Raw genomic sequence first — 13,815 nt, forward strand, 5'->3', positions numbered from 1 at the left:
TTTATGCATGTGGAGCTTCACATACAAATGTCCTCCACTCATGCAAGCAGAGCTTCAAGTCTACATGAACTTGTCCACCACTTGTGCAAGTGGAGCTTCACACATGCATGCTTACCCATCTCTCCTGTGGTCCAGTTTCAAACAGGCCAGGGCCCAGTAGTTGGGACCCTTCCCTAATCAAGGAACTTCCAAGCAGAAACACTCCCACTAAAACTAGCAAGGTTAGCCATTATAAATAAACAGAGAGAAACCCCACGCTCACGATTCGTGAGCCAGGCATCGCGACGACACAATGTGCGGTCTCGATAGTCCGAGACCGCCGTTGATTCTTTTGCCACTGTAACGGTCTGTATGGACCTAAGCCATCCCGAAGAGACGGTGAAAGGGAGACAAATCCTTGGTGGTCACAGGGCTATCGCAAAGTCCCTGTTTGACCCAAGGGAAGCTCTCCAAATCGGCGGTAAATAGACAGCCCCCGGGCTGACAAAGTCGGAGACGGCTCCGGAGGAAAGGCAGTGAAAATGAAAGTGAGTCGATCGGGTGAGATTTTTTTTTTCTTTGAGAATGACTGCCCAAGGGAAAAAACTTTTTTTAAAGATAAATTAGTCCTTTAAGCTAAGAACAAAGTGGCGAAATTTATCTTAATTGGACTGCTTAGAAAGTTTTTCTTCTTCTTTTTCTATGTAACAACATTTTGTGGATTGAAGTGATTGTTTGCTTCCTGTTTCTCCTCTCAAGTGAAGGAATTGATTTTTTTTCTACTTCTTGTTACTTTATTTTTTGGCTGAACTAAAACCCTTTTTTATCTTAACAACTCTTCCTCCTACTGTTTATTAAATTCTATTAAAGACACTTAGAGATTTTTGTTTTGTTCTTTAAGCCTGAAACAAATAAGAAAAAGTTGAATCTGCCACTCAGAAGCCAGAACTTGGTTTTTCTTCTTCTTCTGAAACAATGTATATCTTGTCTTACTTTTTTTGATTTTACTGAAGTTAGAGGGTTTGCAGCTTGTTTATGGAAACTGATAACAACTCAAGGACATGGACTGTCTCTCTGCAGTGTCTGTGAGAAATATTTTGGGCAAGGAAAGGCAAAGAAAAGATAGAACCCCCCTCTTCTGAAAAAACTAGAAGAAACTTGTGCTTAAGTAAATCCAAAATAAAGGCATTTTTATACATTAAAGAGATATTGAAGGCGAGAGTGGCAGTGGAGTTTAGATCTTTTTTTCTCCTTTTGGAAATATGTATCCATATACAGATGAGAAAACCCCAAGCTTACAAGATGTTTGGGATGGACTTCAAAATATATTGGAAGGATTCGAGAGATTTGGAAAGAAGCTGGATAAATTATTGCTATGCGCAGAAAAAGAGGAAGAGATTGGAGCTCCCAAAATTAAAGAAGAGAATAAAGATATAGAAGATATAGAAGATAAAGGCAAGATAATAGATGAACTTACTAATGAAGCACCTATGAGTGAAAATGGAAAGATATGGAAAAGTGAATTTGATTATTTGGAGCTCTATCCCTCTTCTCAATATATGGATTTGATGATGGAACGACTGGCTAAAGAGATAAGAGTGTTTTGTTACTGGATAGACACAGGTTGACAATGAATGCTGATAATTAAAAACTTAGTTAATCTTTGGTGATTAATAAGTAGGATTTTGTAGAAGCTTATAGAATGTTCTTGTTCTTTTTAAAATGTTTATTCATTAACATATAATTCATTATGATAATAATAGTGAAATAACAACTCTAATTAGTGAAAACAATTTGGATATAAACTGTAAATTGGGACCTGGGAAAAAGACTTATCAATTTTATTAATATTTTTTAGTTTGGATTTTGTTATGAAGATGTAATTCTTTCTGGGTACCTATAAATTTTACTACAATTTAGATATAAACTATAATATGGGACCTGGGGAAAAGATTCATTAATTATATTTGTTTAGATTTTGTTATAAAGATGTAATCTTTCCTGGGTACTTATAAATTCTAGTAATAATTTTTTGTCTAGATTTATTATAAAGATGTTAGATAACTACAACAATAATAATGAAATGTTAATGGATAATGTTTAATGATTTTATATGGGTTGGCATTGGTGAAAGCAATTGGATATAAGCCTGAAATTTATAGAAATAGCTAACGAATGCCAGTATGTGGTTGTGTCCTTAAATACAAATGATTCTAGATAAAAGCACGTTTAAACAAATATAGTAAATGAGAGTGATGGTACATTGATGGTATATAAAGATTTTTCATTTAAAATATATAATCCAATATGAATGAAGTATAAAGAATGATTGTAGTAGTAACGCACGAAATTTATTTGTAACCAATCGACATGCTTTCTGGAAGATGTAATGAAGAATGTTTTTTTTTTTGTGTGTAAAACAATAAAAACAATAAAACAATAAAAAAACTTTAATTAAAAAAAAAACCACGCTCACTAGCACTGATAACATTACTTACTTAGATAATGCTGTCTGCGAGCAAAAAAATCAGGTTTAGGACAGACCTATGATTCCACATGGTTTATTATCTCACAATATTATTTTTCTCAGACTTCATTTTTTAAAAATAATAATTTTATTAAAAACTTCAATTACAACAATAAAAACTAATTCAATCTTGAAAAAAGAAAAAAGAGAAAAATACAAAATAAAAATATCAACATGACTTCCCCTTCATCATAAGTATAAACAACTTTAATAATTTTTCATATTATCTTAAAATACAAGAATTTGTCTTTTCTTCCAATATCTATAAACAAATCCATAAAGCCCCATCAATTCTAGTTGCCGTGCAATGTTAATTAGTTAACTAGTTGCTGTGTAATGTAAGGATGTGTCCTTAAAGAGAAATATTCAATCTGAAAAATATGTAAGATAATAGATCAACTATAAGCAGACAAATGATATTGATAATATGCGATAAAATGATTTAAGAGGGAATAATTTAATGGAAAACTTGAAATTTATTAGATGTTGAGAAAAACAGAGGACTCGATTATTTTACAACAATTTACGACTTTGTCAGCAAAAGCAGCTAACAAGCAAATTTTGAATTTGATTAAAAAAGGAAGCATGCAAAACCAATATTCTTTTAAAAAGTAGAAGCATATTATGAGCAAGATGGTTATTCTCTCATTCCCCCAGAGCTCTTAGATCACCAAGACTGCTCTCGTACACTCTCCCCTATTTTATTTTATTTATTTATTTAATTTATTTGTCAACATGTACAAGGTAACACGGATTAGTATAGTCATGGACATTATCGCATGAGATTGGTACAAATAGATGGATATAAATAAGTAAAACATGGCCATGAACACATGAGTATGTATCAATGGGGACAGTAGGGCAGGGACGGTAGGCACACTGGTGCACTTATGCATGACCTCTTAGGGACCTCTTAGGAAACAAGTGAGGTCCACAGTGGATGTTTAAGGTTAAGTTTAACTCTTCCTGGTGTGGAACAGTTGTGGATGATCTCACATCCTCTCCTTTTCCGAAGAGGAATTATTGAAGAGCCCAACCACTATCCATCTCTTTATTCTATTAAGGTTTACCAGTGTTTTTAACCAAGATGTCTTCAGTCTGCATTTCCTCCCCAGAAATCAAATATGACATGACTTCTGACCTCTTGCTCTTCCCCATTAACTTTGTTCATTGACTTTACTCAGACCTGCAATGCCAGTTTTCTATAGTTTCAAAGATGCTTTTTCAAAAGGCAACTGGACTTTCTGGTTTTTCTTTGAAGACGTTTCGCTTCTCATCTAAGAAACTTACTCAGCTCTGAAGAAAAAAGCACCTTTGGGATAATCATGACCTGAATGACTGAGAATCTTCATAGACATTATTCTTTAGGGTCATCTAGAAGAAAAGTCCACTAATTCCAATTTAATGCATAGATCCATTTATATTCTAAGTGAGTCATGTATTTTAGTATTCAATTCATTCAATTTATGTTAAAAAAAATAACGTAAAAAAAATGAAAATCTGCAAGTTTTTTTATTAATGCAATTTGTGACAGAAACATCACTAAAATACATTTTTATAAATTAGAGGTCTATTTGTAGGACTGTCATCTATGGATGACTTGGTGAAGCAGGCCATTCTGTTCTGAAACCCTGTGATAGATTTATCTTGTATCTTTCTTTCAACTAACAGAATAATTAATTCTAACAATTGAGTTGTGTTTTTTATGTTTTTTTATCCTGATGATATTATTATATTTTGCTTAAATGTTTTAAAATAGTATTTTTAACTTTTTAACTTAAAATTACATGTAACAATAAAATTTATAAAACAAGTGAACATAATTCAGTCAACTCAAACTAATCATATATAAACTAAAAAACACACGCTATTAAACTAAGGTTAAAAATAAATACTAGACAAAGCAAAAAATAAACATATTTTTCTATAACTCATAGAATAATAATACATCTTAAGCAAATCATTGAAGCTTAATTTTTAGAATTAAAGTGAGCCCTGAGCAAATCATTCAAAAGTTTTTCAAAAATCATTATAAAGTATCTGATTAGGAATAACTATTCCATTTTCATTCATATTTTCCAAAAGAAAATCAAATGCTTCTAAGAGCCATATTCAAATTTAAATTTCCTACCAAAAATGTGCTAACATATCTTACCCTTTACACATTGAACTCTTGTCAGGATTTCAATGGCATCAAATAATAATTCTCCATTTTCATTCAATAAATTACTAAATTAATGAATAGGCACAAAAGTATAATTTGAAAATATGAAAATAAGTCTTTATTATATATCTGAAGCTTTAAAAAGAGATCCTTAAAGTTTGACCTTTATATAAGAAACTAGCCAATAACCCAGCATTGCCCGGGTATTTATTTATCCTAATTCTGTATTAGGTTGGAGCCCCCTTATGGAGTACTGTGAAACCATTACTATGGCAACTCTACTGTGCTGTACAGTAGACGCTATCTTAAGGCTTATCCTAACTATCACACTAATGCACACTATCACTGTCAAAAGTACTGTGATTTGACACTATAGATATAATTCATTGCTTTTTGTTTCAATGGCCCAGGAATTCCAGAGTTATACTGGAACATACACACACACACACACACACACACACACACACACACACTGAGGGGTGTTAGGGGTGTCTTACTCCCACCGTATTAGTTTCCAGAGAGTAAGTCATCTGTGTACCAAATTTGGTTGAAATTGGTCGAGGTGTTCCAGAGTTATGCTGGAAAATACACACATACACAGCCATTTATATATATATATAGATAAAGCATTAACCTATTTTTAATGCTTGAGTGAAATCAACATAACCAAACTATCAGTGTATATATGCATTTTGAAGCCTTATTCATTTTTAATTTGTTCTTTCCAACAGACACATCAGTATTTTCACTTATCTCTGAATTATTGAAAAAATCACTGTACATCATAATGTTTCTTCAATGGTAAAAAGATAATCTGGACTCCTATTTACCATCTCTATGTTGCATAATTATGGACTAAATATAGAATAAAGCTGAAATGCTCATTACTTATAATGCTGCTTGATTCTGAAAAGTTCTTTTTGGCATATAGATATAGATAGAGGCAATGTGTATTTTTGATGTTTGTCCTCTGTGATGTTGTCCTTGCTCTAATCTTAATATAGGTTTGACTAGGAGTGTGCTAGGTGCAATCTAAACTCGAAATTGCCTACCATAATTTTCCAATGGCACTATCCTCATTTATATATTTTATACAGCTTGAAATATTGATATTGACTTAATAAGAGATTTTTTTTTGAATTGCTTCCAAATATTTAACAGAACTGGGAAAACAAGCAAAGTATACTTTTACGTGCATTCACAGATTTTATCATCAATTCGAAAACTACTAGATTCGTTCAAATTTATTATATATCTACAATACTTACAATATCGTCGTACTGTTTCTTCAATTATAGATGAAGCATTTTGATCAGAATTAAAAGGGCCAATAGATCTTTGTCATGTAGCAATAAAATGATTAATGGGAATATGTTGCATGTCATATAATTGCATAATTTGCTCCTCTCATATATCTAAAATATACCAGTATCTGTGGATAACCATATCTGGCTTTTGTAGGCCAGGTCTGGAAACACTGTAAGTCGGACTCTGCAAACTTCAGGAAAAAAATTTGTTTGGACCCAGCACATTCACAGCACTTCTTTGCTCTTTATGAAAGCAATCCAGCTTTTGGGGGGGGCAAGGGGGGACAGGGAGGGGATGGGTTTGATCAAATAATGCCACTGATTTAAGGAATCAACTCATTCAAGTTAATGAGACTTTTAAAGTAAAGGTACCATTTTTTCAGGGTTACACAGAAGCTAGAGAAAGCTGCTTTCATGAATAGCAGATAATAAATTAAGCAAGGATTAGAAATGAATATTTAGAAAAGGATTATTAGTAGAATATTTGTATCTCCAGGTTGAATTGGGCTGCCTTTGGTGCTCTCTGAGCTTGAATACCAAGGACCCCAAAATGATTATTGAATTTGCACCCAGTAACAAGAGCTATTATGTTTTCAGAATGAAAAATGTTCATCTTCAAAAGTTTTGATCCATTATAGAATATAATAACGTAACAATTTAATGAATTACTGAAATATGGGACGTTCACTGAGTATTACTTTGGGTTTTGATGCAAACCAAACTAAAAGTAAATACTTCAACATCTTTGATTACTACTGTTAGCATTTAATAAGATGACTTACTCCTTCATATGTCTCAGCTTGGTTGTTGCCATAGTATTATTGAGAGCTCTCAATCTCACAGGAGTCACTTCAGTGAAACTTCTAGTTCCTACAAATAAATGCACAATCTAATCAGCTTGTTGTTGTCTGCATTTTGCAGAATCAAAGCATTATCCAAGGGCAAACAAAAAGTAAGCAGCAATTAATTTTTTCATCTGAAAATGCTGCATTAATTAAAGATAATTAGGTTATTAAATGCATATTAATATAATTTAATTTAGCAAGTCCATGAAACACAATTATTTTTAATGGGGTAGTACATCTCCAAGCAACAATGGTTTATAAAGGAGGCTTATATGCATTTCTTACAAATTTATTTTATTTTATTTATTTTATTAAATTTATAGACCGCCAACCAATTCAACAGACATTTATAGAGTCAAGTTGTTTTGTGGTCATTATTAGCTTACTACCATTTATTCTTTTCCAACAGTCTTTACCCTGAATATATTCTGATCATTCCAACCAAGAGTCTAGGAGTACGATAATATTTCCATGGAAGTTCCAAACAAGATGTTTTTGTCAATTATTACTGAATAATAGCAATAGAGTTCATGCAATGGATAGAGTTTCACAGAACTATATGTCAATGTAACTATATGTTACATTGCAACTTCAAGCATCTAATATTTCATGAACCTTCACATTGATTAATGTTAATGAAGAGAAATAACTTGCTTTAGCATCTTATCTAACACCATCTGCGATTACTAATTAAACCCCAGAGACACTAAATAAAATATATCATTTGATTGAATAATTTCTTGAAATTAATTTCAGCTATTTATTACTGGAAAAAGTTAATAAATGAAATTCTTTACATGAAAAGAACCCATAATTTTAATCCCGCATAAACAGAAGTGTTTAATACTAACATACTATTATAAAGGTAAGATATCAACTTGGTTACTTAGTCTGAGTCTTAGCTGGAGTTGATGGGATCTCAAGAAGAGAGAGTTTAGAATTTAGCAAACCAAGATCTATGAATCAGCATGTGGAAAGGTGAAGGCAAGGATGTGAATCTAGTAAACTACTGTATTTTTCAGAGTATATGATGCACCCTAGTTTTGGAGGAGGAAAATGGAGGAAAAAACTCTGCCTACAAGGTATTTAACAAGCTAGTCCTTAGCCTGGTCAGCTTCAGCACATTAGTTTGCTTGCTGGTTTTGAGGTTGGGGTGGTGGGGCTGTCCTTCTAAAGCACAGCTGATTGTCGGAAGGAGCAGCAATTAGAAAAGCAGGCAAAGAATGGAAGATCACTTAGCTTGTGTTTAGACTGAAAAACAGCTTCAAGGATACATTCAGAGTATAAGATGCCCCCCAAATTTTCAGCCTCTTTTAGGAGGGGGAAAAGTGTGTCTTATACTCCAAAAAATATGGTAGATTTTATTTTATTTTCTTTCATCTTTAATTTCTTGGCTTACTGCTTCTTCTTTTTTTGTGCACTTTGCATAATACTAATTACTTTGAAACAGAATAATATAATGAGTGTGTACATAGTTTTATATACAAATTTTTGCTCTATATAAGAGATAATGTAGTACCAATAAAGGAGAATATTTGAAGCTCAAGGTTGAAATGATGGGTTCTAAATGCTGTCTGAGCTTGCTTCTTTCCTTGCAGATCTTTCACTACCCTAACTAAGTAACCTCATCGGTGCTAGTAAGGAGTGCTGTTTGCTGCCAGTTTATATTCTGGTGACTTGTCTATCTGGGTGGGTGGGGAGAGTCTTAGATATGCTTTGGTTGTGTTATTTATTGATAGCTCTTTGGCAGTTTCTTGATTGGGGTATTGTTTACTTGATTGTTGGTCTGAAGTTAGCCTTGGAGTTAATCTATGCTAATCTGGGTTCTGATTACTGGTGGAGAAGTCCTTGGGTCTTTTTGTTTTCTTTTGGGCTAGTTGATTGTCTCTTTTGCATAGTCTATAGATGATGTTAAATGTCTATCTGTATATTGATGGCTGATTTGTCAGAGTGCCTAGCTTTTAGAAATTCCCTGACATTTTTGGACTTGGTCTGGTCTAGGATTGTCATGTTTTCCCAATTGAAACTATGGTTAAATCTGTCTATATGTTGTGAAATTGCATTTTTTTTTGTCATGTCTTCTGACTGCCGGTTGGTGTTCAGGAATGTGTTCTGTCAGTCTTCTGTTTGTTTGTCCTACATAGTGGTTATTGCCGTTCTTACATTGTATGCTGTAGAAGACTCCTGTTTTTTCTTCTGAGGTTGCTGGGTCTTTTGGTTTGCTTAGGACGTTTTGAAGGGTTTTAGTTGGCTTGTGTGCTACACTGATTCCATATGGTTGTAGTAGTCTGTTGGTGGTTTCTGAGATATTCTTCATGTGTGGCAGTATAATTCTTTTTAGGGTTTGTGTTGGTTGTGCTGTATTGAGTTGAGTGGTCAAGGACTTTTTGATAAAGTTGCGTGGGTATCCATTTTGTTGGAATGTGTTGTATAGATGTTCCATTTCCTTTTTCTGCTATTCTGAGTTGCTGCAATGTGTTTCGGCTTTTTAAAATAAAGTCCTTACACTGCTTCTCTTGTGGGAGATTGGGTTATTGTTTTGGTAATGGAGCATCTGGTTAGTATGGATATTTTTTCTGTAGATTTGTGTTTCTTTAGAGAAGAATTCTTTATTGGCCAAATGTGATTGGACACACAAGGAATTTTTCTTTGGCGCATATGCTCTCAGTTTGCCATTGTGGTCTCTGCTGATAAGAATGTCCAGGAAGGGTAATGAGTTGTTTTCTTCTCTAGCAAACTGGATTCCTTTAAACATATTATTGATGGTTCTTTGTGTGTTCTCTAGTTGGCCCTTTTTATTATGGTGAAGGTGTCATCTATATATCTGATCCATATTTTAGATTGTATTTGTAGGAGTGCTATGCCTTTTAAATGTTGCATGACGACCTTCACTATAAGTCCTGAAATCAATGATCACATTGGTGTCCCTTTAACTTGTTGGTAAATTTGGCCATCAAATTGGAAATATGTAATTAAGCAGAGATTTATAAAATTCATAATACTGGCTGTTTTGATCTTTGTGTACTTAATTAAGTCCGGTGTACTCTGAAGCAAAGCAGTCATGGATTCTTTGGCTAATTCTGCATCTATAGACGCAAACAGGGCTGTGACATCAAATGAAACCATGATTTTGTCCTCATCTATAGTCACATTCCTGGGTGTTTGAAGACATTGTAGTGGAAAGTTAATGGAGTGTTGGCTTAATCTTGTGAGGTGCCCAAGGTTTTTTGTTAATTTTTTTTGCAATGTTGTATATAGGGGTCTCTAGTAGAGATACGAGGGGTATGCCAGCTAGTGTATTTTGGAGCATCTGTAGAAAAGTGGGAGGATTGGTCTGCTGCTTCTCATCTGCTACTGTTCCTTTTTTTGTAATTTGGCCTTTCTTAGTGAAGTCACTATGGGTTCTCTTGATTTGGTTGTCTAGTTTTTGTATTCTATTGGTGTTCACAGGGATGTAGGTTTCTTTGTCCTCCAGTATTTCTTTTGCTTTTTGTTGGCATTGTTCTCTGTCCATAATCACTGTGATTTGGCCTTTGTCTGCAGGCAGTATGATGGTCTGGTCCTGTTTTAGGTTTCTGACAGCTACTTTGTCTTCTGTTGTAAGTTGATTCTGTTCCTGTCTTTTTCTAATCTCTGGAATGATGCTTTGTCTAATGTTTTATTGGAGCTCTGTGGTGAGTTTGGTGGTTTTAAATGCCCCTTCTAAGGTTGCAAAAAAAATCTAGGTGATAGGCATCACCTGTATTATAGTTAAGTTCTTTTTGTAGTATCCTGTGTTCTGCTGTGGGATAATAGGATATGTTTTTTTTCTCCTTTAAAAACTAGAGTTTTGATCACATAGAAATGAAAAGGAATGATCACCTATTTGGAACTATAGTTTTTCCAGTGTGTTGATGGCTGCCATCAACAAACCAATCAATCAATAGGAAGGCACCACATAAATATGACTTACAGAATAGCCCAAAGCCCATATTCCAGTAGGGAGAAGCCCCCTGATGTTGGGCATGAGTCTGAAAGCTTGGAAGAGTAAATCTCTGGACCCAGTGATCGATCAATATTCAATCTTATTTTTTTAAAAAAAACTTCAAATGCCTCCTTTTAAAACAATAGATATATTCCTGCTGCACTATTAGGAGAGATAAACTGGGCAGACCAAAAGTCAAGATGTTAAATAAGACCTCAGCCATCAACTATATTTTTTCTTTGTAGATTCTCCCAATTCTCTACTCACCCATCCCCAGCTGATGGGTTATGTTGAACAAGGTTAAACCAGAAATCAACTCCTTTTCTTGAACTCTATCCAAAGTCAACTAACAAGGGAGAGAAAATCTACTATGTACTGAACTTTTAAGAAGTCTTTCTGCTAAGCTGACTGTTGCACTTACTTCTGGATTAGGATAAAAAACTTCCAGTTTCTTTTACATGCACAAAACATTGGCTCAGCATTTTATGCAACAAGCCAAGAAATCCAATTGTTGGTATTGTAATCAAACTGAAGAACGTGCTATCTCACCTTCAGAATTGATATCTACAATATTCTCCATGTATCTGACCATTGCGTTGATATCACTGTCCTGTTAACCAAAGAAGATAGTGAATTAGTTCTTTTAATAAAAATACTGAAAATTGGGAACAATGCAATTTATTATTGGATTGTTACAAGTGAGTTACTGAAGATCAATAATGCAAGTTAAGAAAAAAATATGAACATAATCAGAAACGGCAACTAAGAGCTGTTCATAAGGGGTCTAGAACAACTCGCTGCAGTCAATTCACCATGGCCTAATTTCCAAAATTTCCAGATCATCATTGCATTGTAGAGTTAAGTCCAAAATTCGCTTTTAGTAATTGTCGCAGGACAACTTGCCATGGGACAAGAGTTACATTAATATTGAAGAAATGGTGGAATAGACTAACTCAAAGGAGGGACAAAATGAAATTTGAATGACAAAAATAAAAATAACATTTTAATTATTTATTTAAAATAATTGAATTGTTCAATTGTCTTGTGGCAAGTTGGCCATGGTGAGTTGGCTGCAGCAAGTTGTCCCATTCCAGTTCCTAACTACTCACAACTGAAAGACATGAGCATGAATAACATAACATAGACTGAAGCTGCCTCAGAGTTTCCCCAACTAGAGAAGTAATTATATAAACATATCCCAGCTTCCTAAACTATTAAAACATTTTCTTTTTTATTAATTTTTTATTTACTTTTCCAAATTTTAAATATATACATTCAATTTTTCCTTAAGCAGTGTGTTGTCTGAGTACAAATATTACTATGCAACAGTGACGTGCGGTGAGGTTTATGGCTGGTGAGGCTGGTGACGTCATCATGAAGGCGGGGAATGGGACCACGTGTGCTGGAGGCTGAGGTTGCCTCAGCCTCCAGCACACGTGATCCCATTCCCCGCCTTCCTGAGTGCGCTCCGCCGGCTCGCGCTCCGCAATCCCCAACAGCAGCTGCTTTTCTGTGCGTCTGGCGTTTAGGACATCCGGCTATCTACCTAAACGCCAGACGCACTGAAAAGCACTGAAAAGCACTTCGCCTCCAAGCCACTTCATCTTGATGATGTTGCCGCAGCTGCTGGGTGCGGCCGGACCTCCAGAGTGGTGCCGAGGCAGTCCGGGCGGACGAAAGAGCGAGCGAGCGATGGAGGATCAGGCAACCTGATCCTTGGTCGCTTGCCCGCCAGACTGCCTCGGTGCCACTCTGGCTACCTCCGTCCGTCTGCGCCCGGCAGCTGCGGCGACATCATCAAGACGAAGTCCAGTGGAGGCAGAAATGTTGTCGGCGCTCCCAGACTGACGAAGCCACAAAAGGGACTGGGGAATGACGAGAACCTTCCTGCCTCTGCTGGACTTCGTGCACTCCTCGCGACTGCAATATACATCCAGAAGCGGCTTTTGTGGCTAATGGGGTTTGGGCTTCCAGCCCAACAGCCCCTGCCACATCTGGACGTCTATTGCAGTTGCGAGGAGCGCACAAAGTACAGCGGAGGCAGGAAGGTTATTGGCGCTTCCCAGAACCCTCCTGCCTCCACCGGTTGCCCAGCTGGCACCGCCCCACACACGCACCTCCTCCTCCCTCTTCTTCCTCTACATTTCCCAAAGGCTCTTCTCCTTACCGGAGCTTAGCGGGAGCCGTGTAAAAGGGATGGGAGGAAATATATATTATTATTATATATTATATATTATTTCATGATGAGAGGTGAGGCTCTGCCTCCCCTGCCTCCCCTGATCGCATGTCCCTGCTATGCAACATCCTTCCACAAATGAAGGATTGAACAATTAAACATTACAATGCTCTTCCTTTCATTAACATGTTTTCCAATAAAAATACCATAACAATATTAAATATGATTATTTTCATTATAGTGAAAATTTTTATCTTAATATATTTTATGTTTCTCTTTTAACCTTCTTTCCCCCCCTTTCCTTTCCTTTTATTTCCAATTTCCCTTTTTATTCTTTAACCATTGGTAAAACACTTCCCATATCAAGTAGTAATCAGTTTGTTCTTTCTCCTTAATTGCTAATGTTAATCTATTCATTTCTGCACATTCTAATATTTTCCTAATTATCTTCTTGTCAGTAGGAATCTCCTCGCTTTTCCAATGTTGTGCAAATACAATTCTAGCTGCAGTTAATACATGAATAATTAAATATGTATTCTCTTTACTATTAAAATATTTTTAGTAAGCCAAGATTTTGTCAAAATACCAAAATCTGTAGATGATACTACAATGTAAGCTTTGTTACTTCCTTATTTGAATATCATCTAATATAAAGCACAAAAGGGGCATTTTTTCATTAGCCCCATCACCCTTCCCCCTCTCCCACCCAAGGGCAACCATGCTGTCAAGTATCTGTTAATTTGGAAAGAAAGGAGGAAGAAGTCTAGACTTTAAATCTAAGACTATAGGCATTTAAATTTCTAGTATCTTTGCCCTGGAAATAGGCAATCAGTTGTGCATTTCTGCTTTACTG

General features: G+C 35.3%; 1 protein-coding gene across 2 annotated transcripts in view; it reads right to left on the bottom strand.

Moving 5' to 3' along the window:
* The window catches only part of NEK11 (NIMA related kinase 11), a 193,745-nt gene that overhangs the window by 16,219 nt on the left and 163,711 nt on the right, over positions 1–13,815 (bottom strand). For both annotated transcript variants that reach the window (XM_081971081.1, XM_081971082.1), the window contains exons 14-15: positions 11,336–11,396; positions 6,760–6,847 (exon numbers count right to left, since the gene is read on the bottom strand). In XM_081971081.1, coding sequence (XP_081827207.1) covers positions 6,760–6,847; positions 11,336–11,396 — 149 coding nt within the window. The remainder of the gene's footprint in view (positions 1–6,759; positions 6,848–11,335; positions 11,397–13,815) is intronic.

Source organism: Natrix helvetica, assembly GCF_964273705.1.
Source record: "Natrix helvetica genome assembly, chromosome: Z".
Taxonomy (NCBI): Eukaryota; Metazoa; Chordata; class Lepidosauria; order Squamata; family Natricidae; genus Natrix; species Natrix helvetica.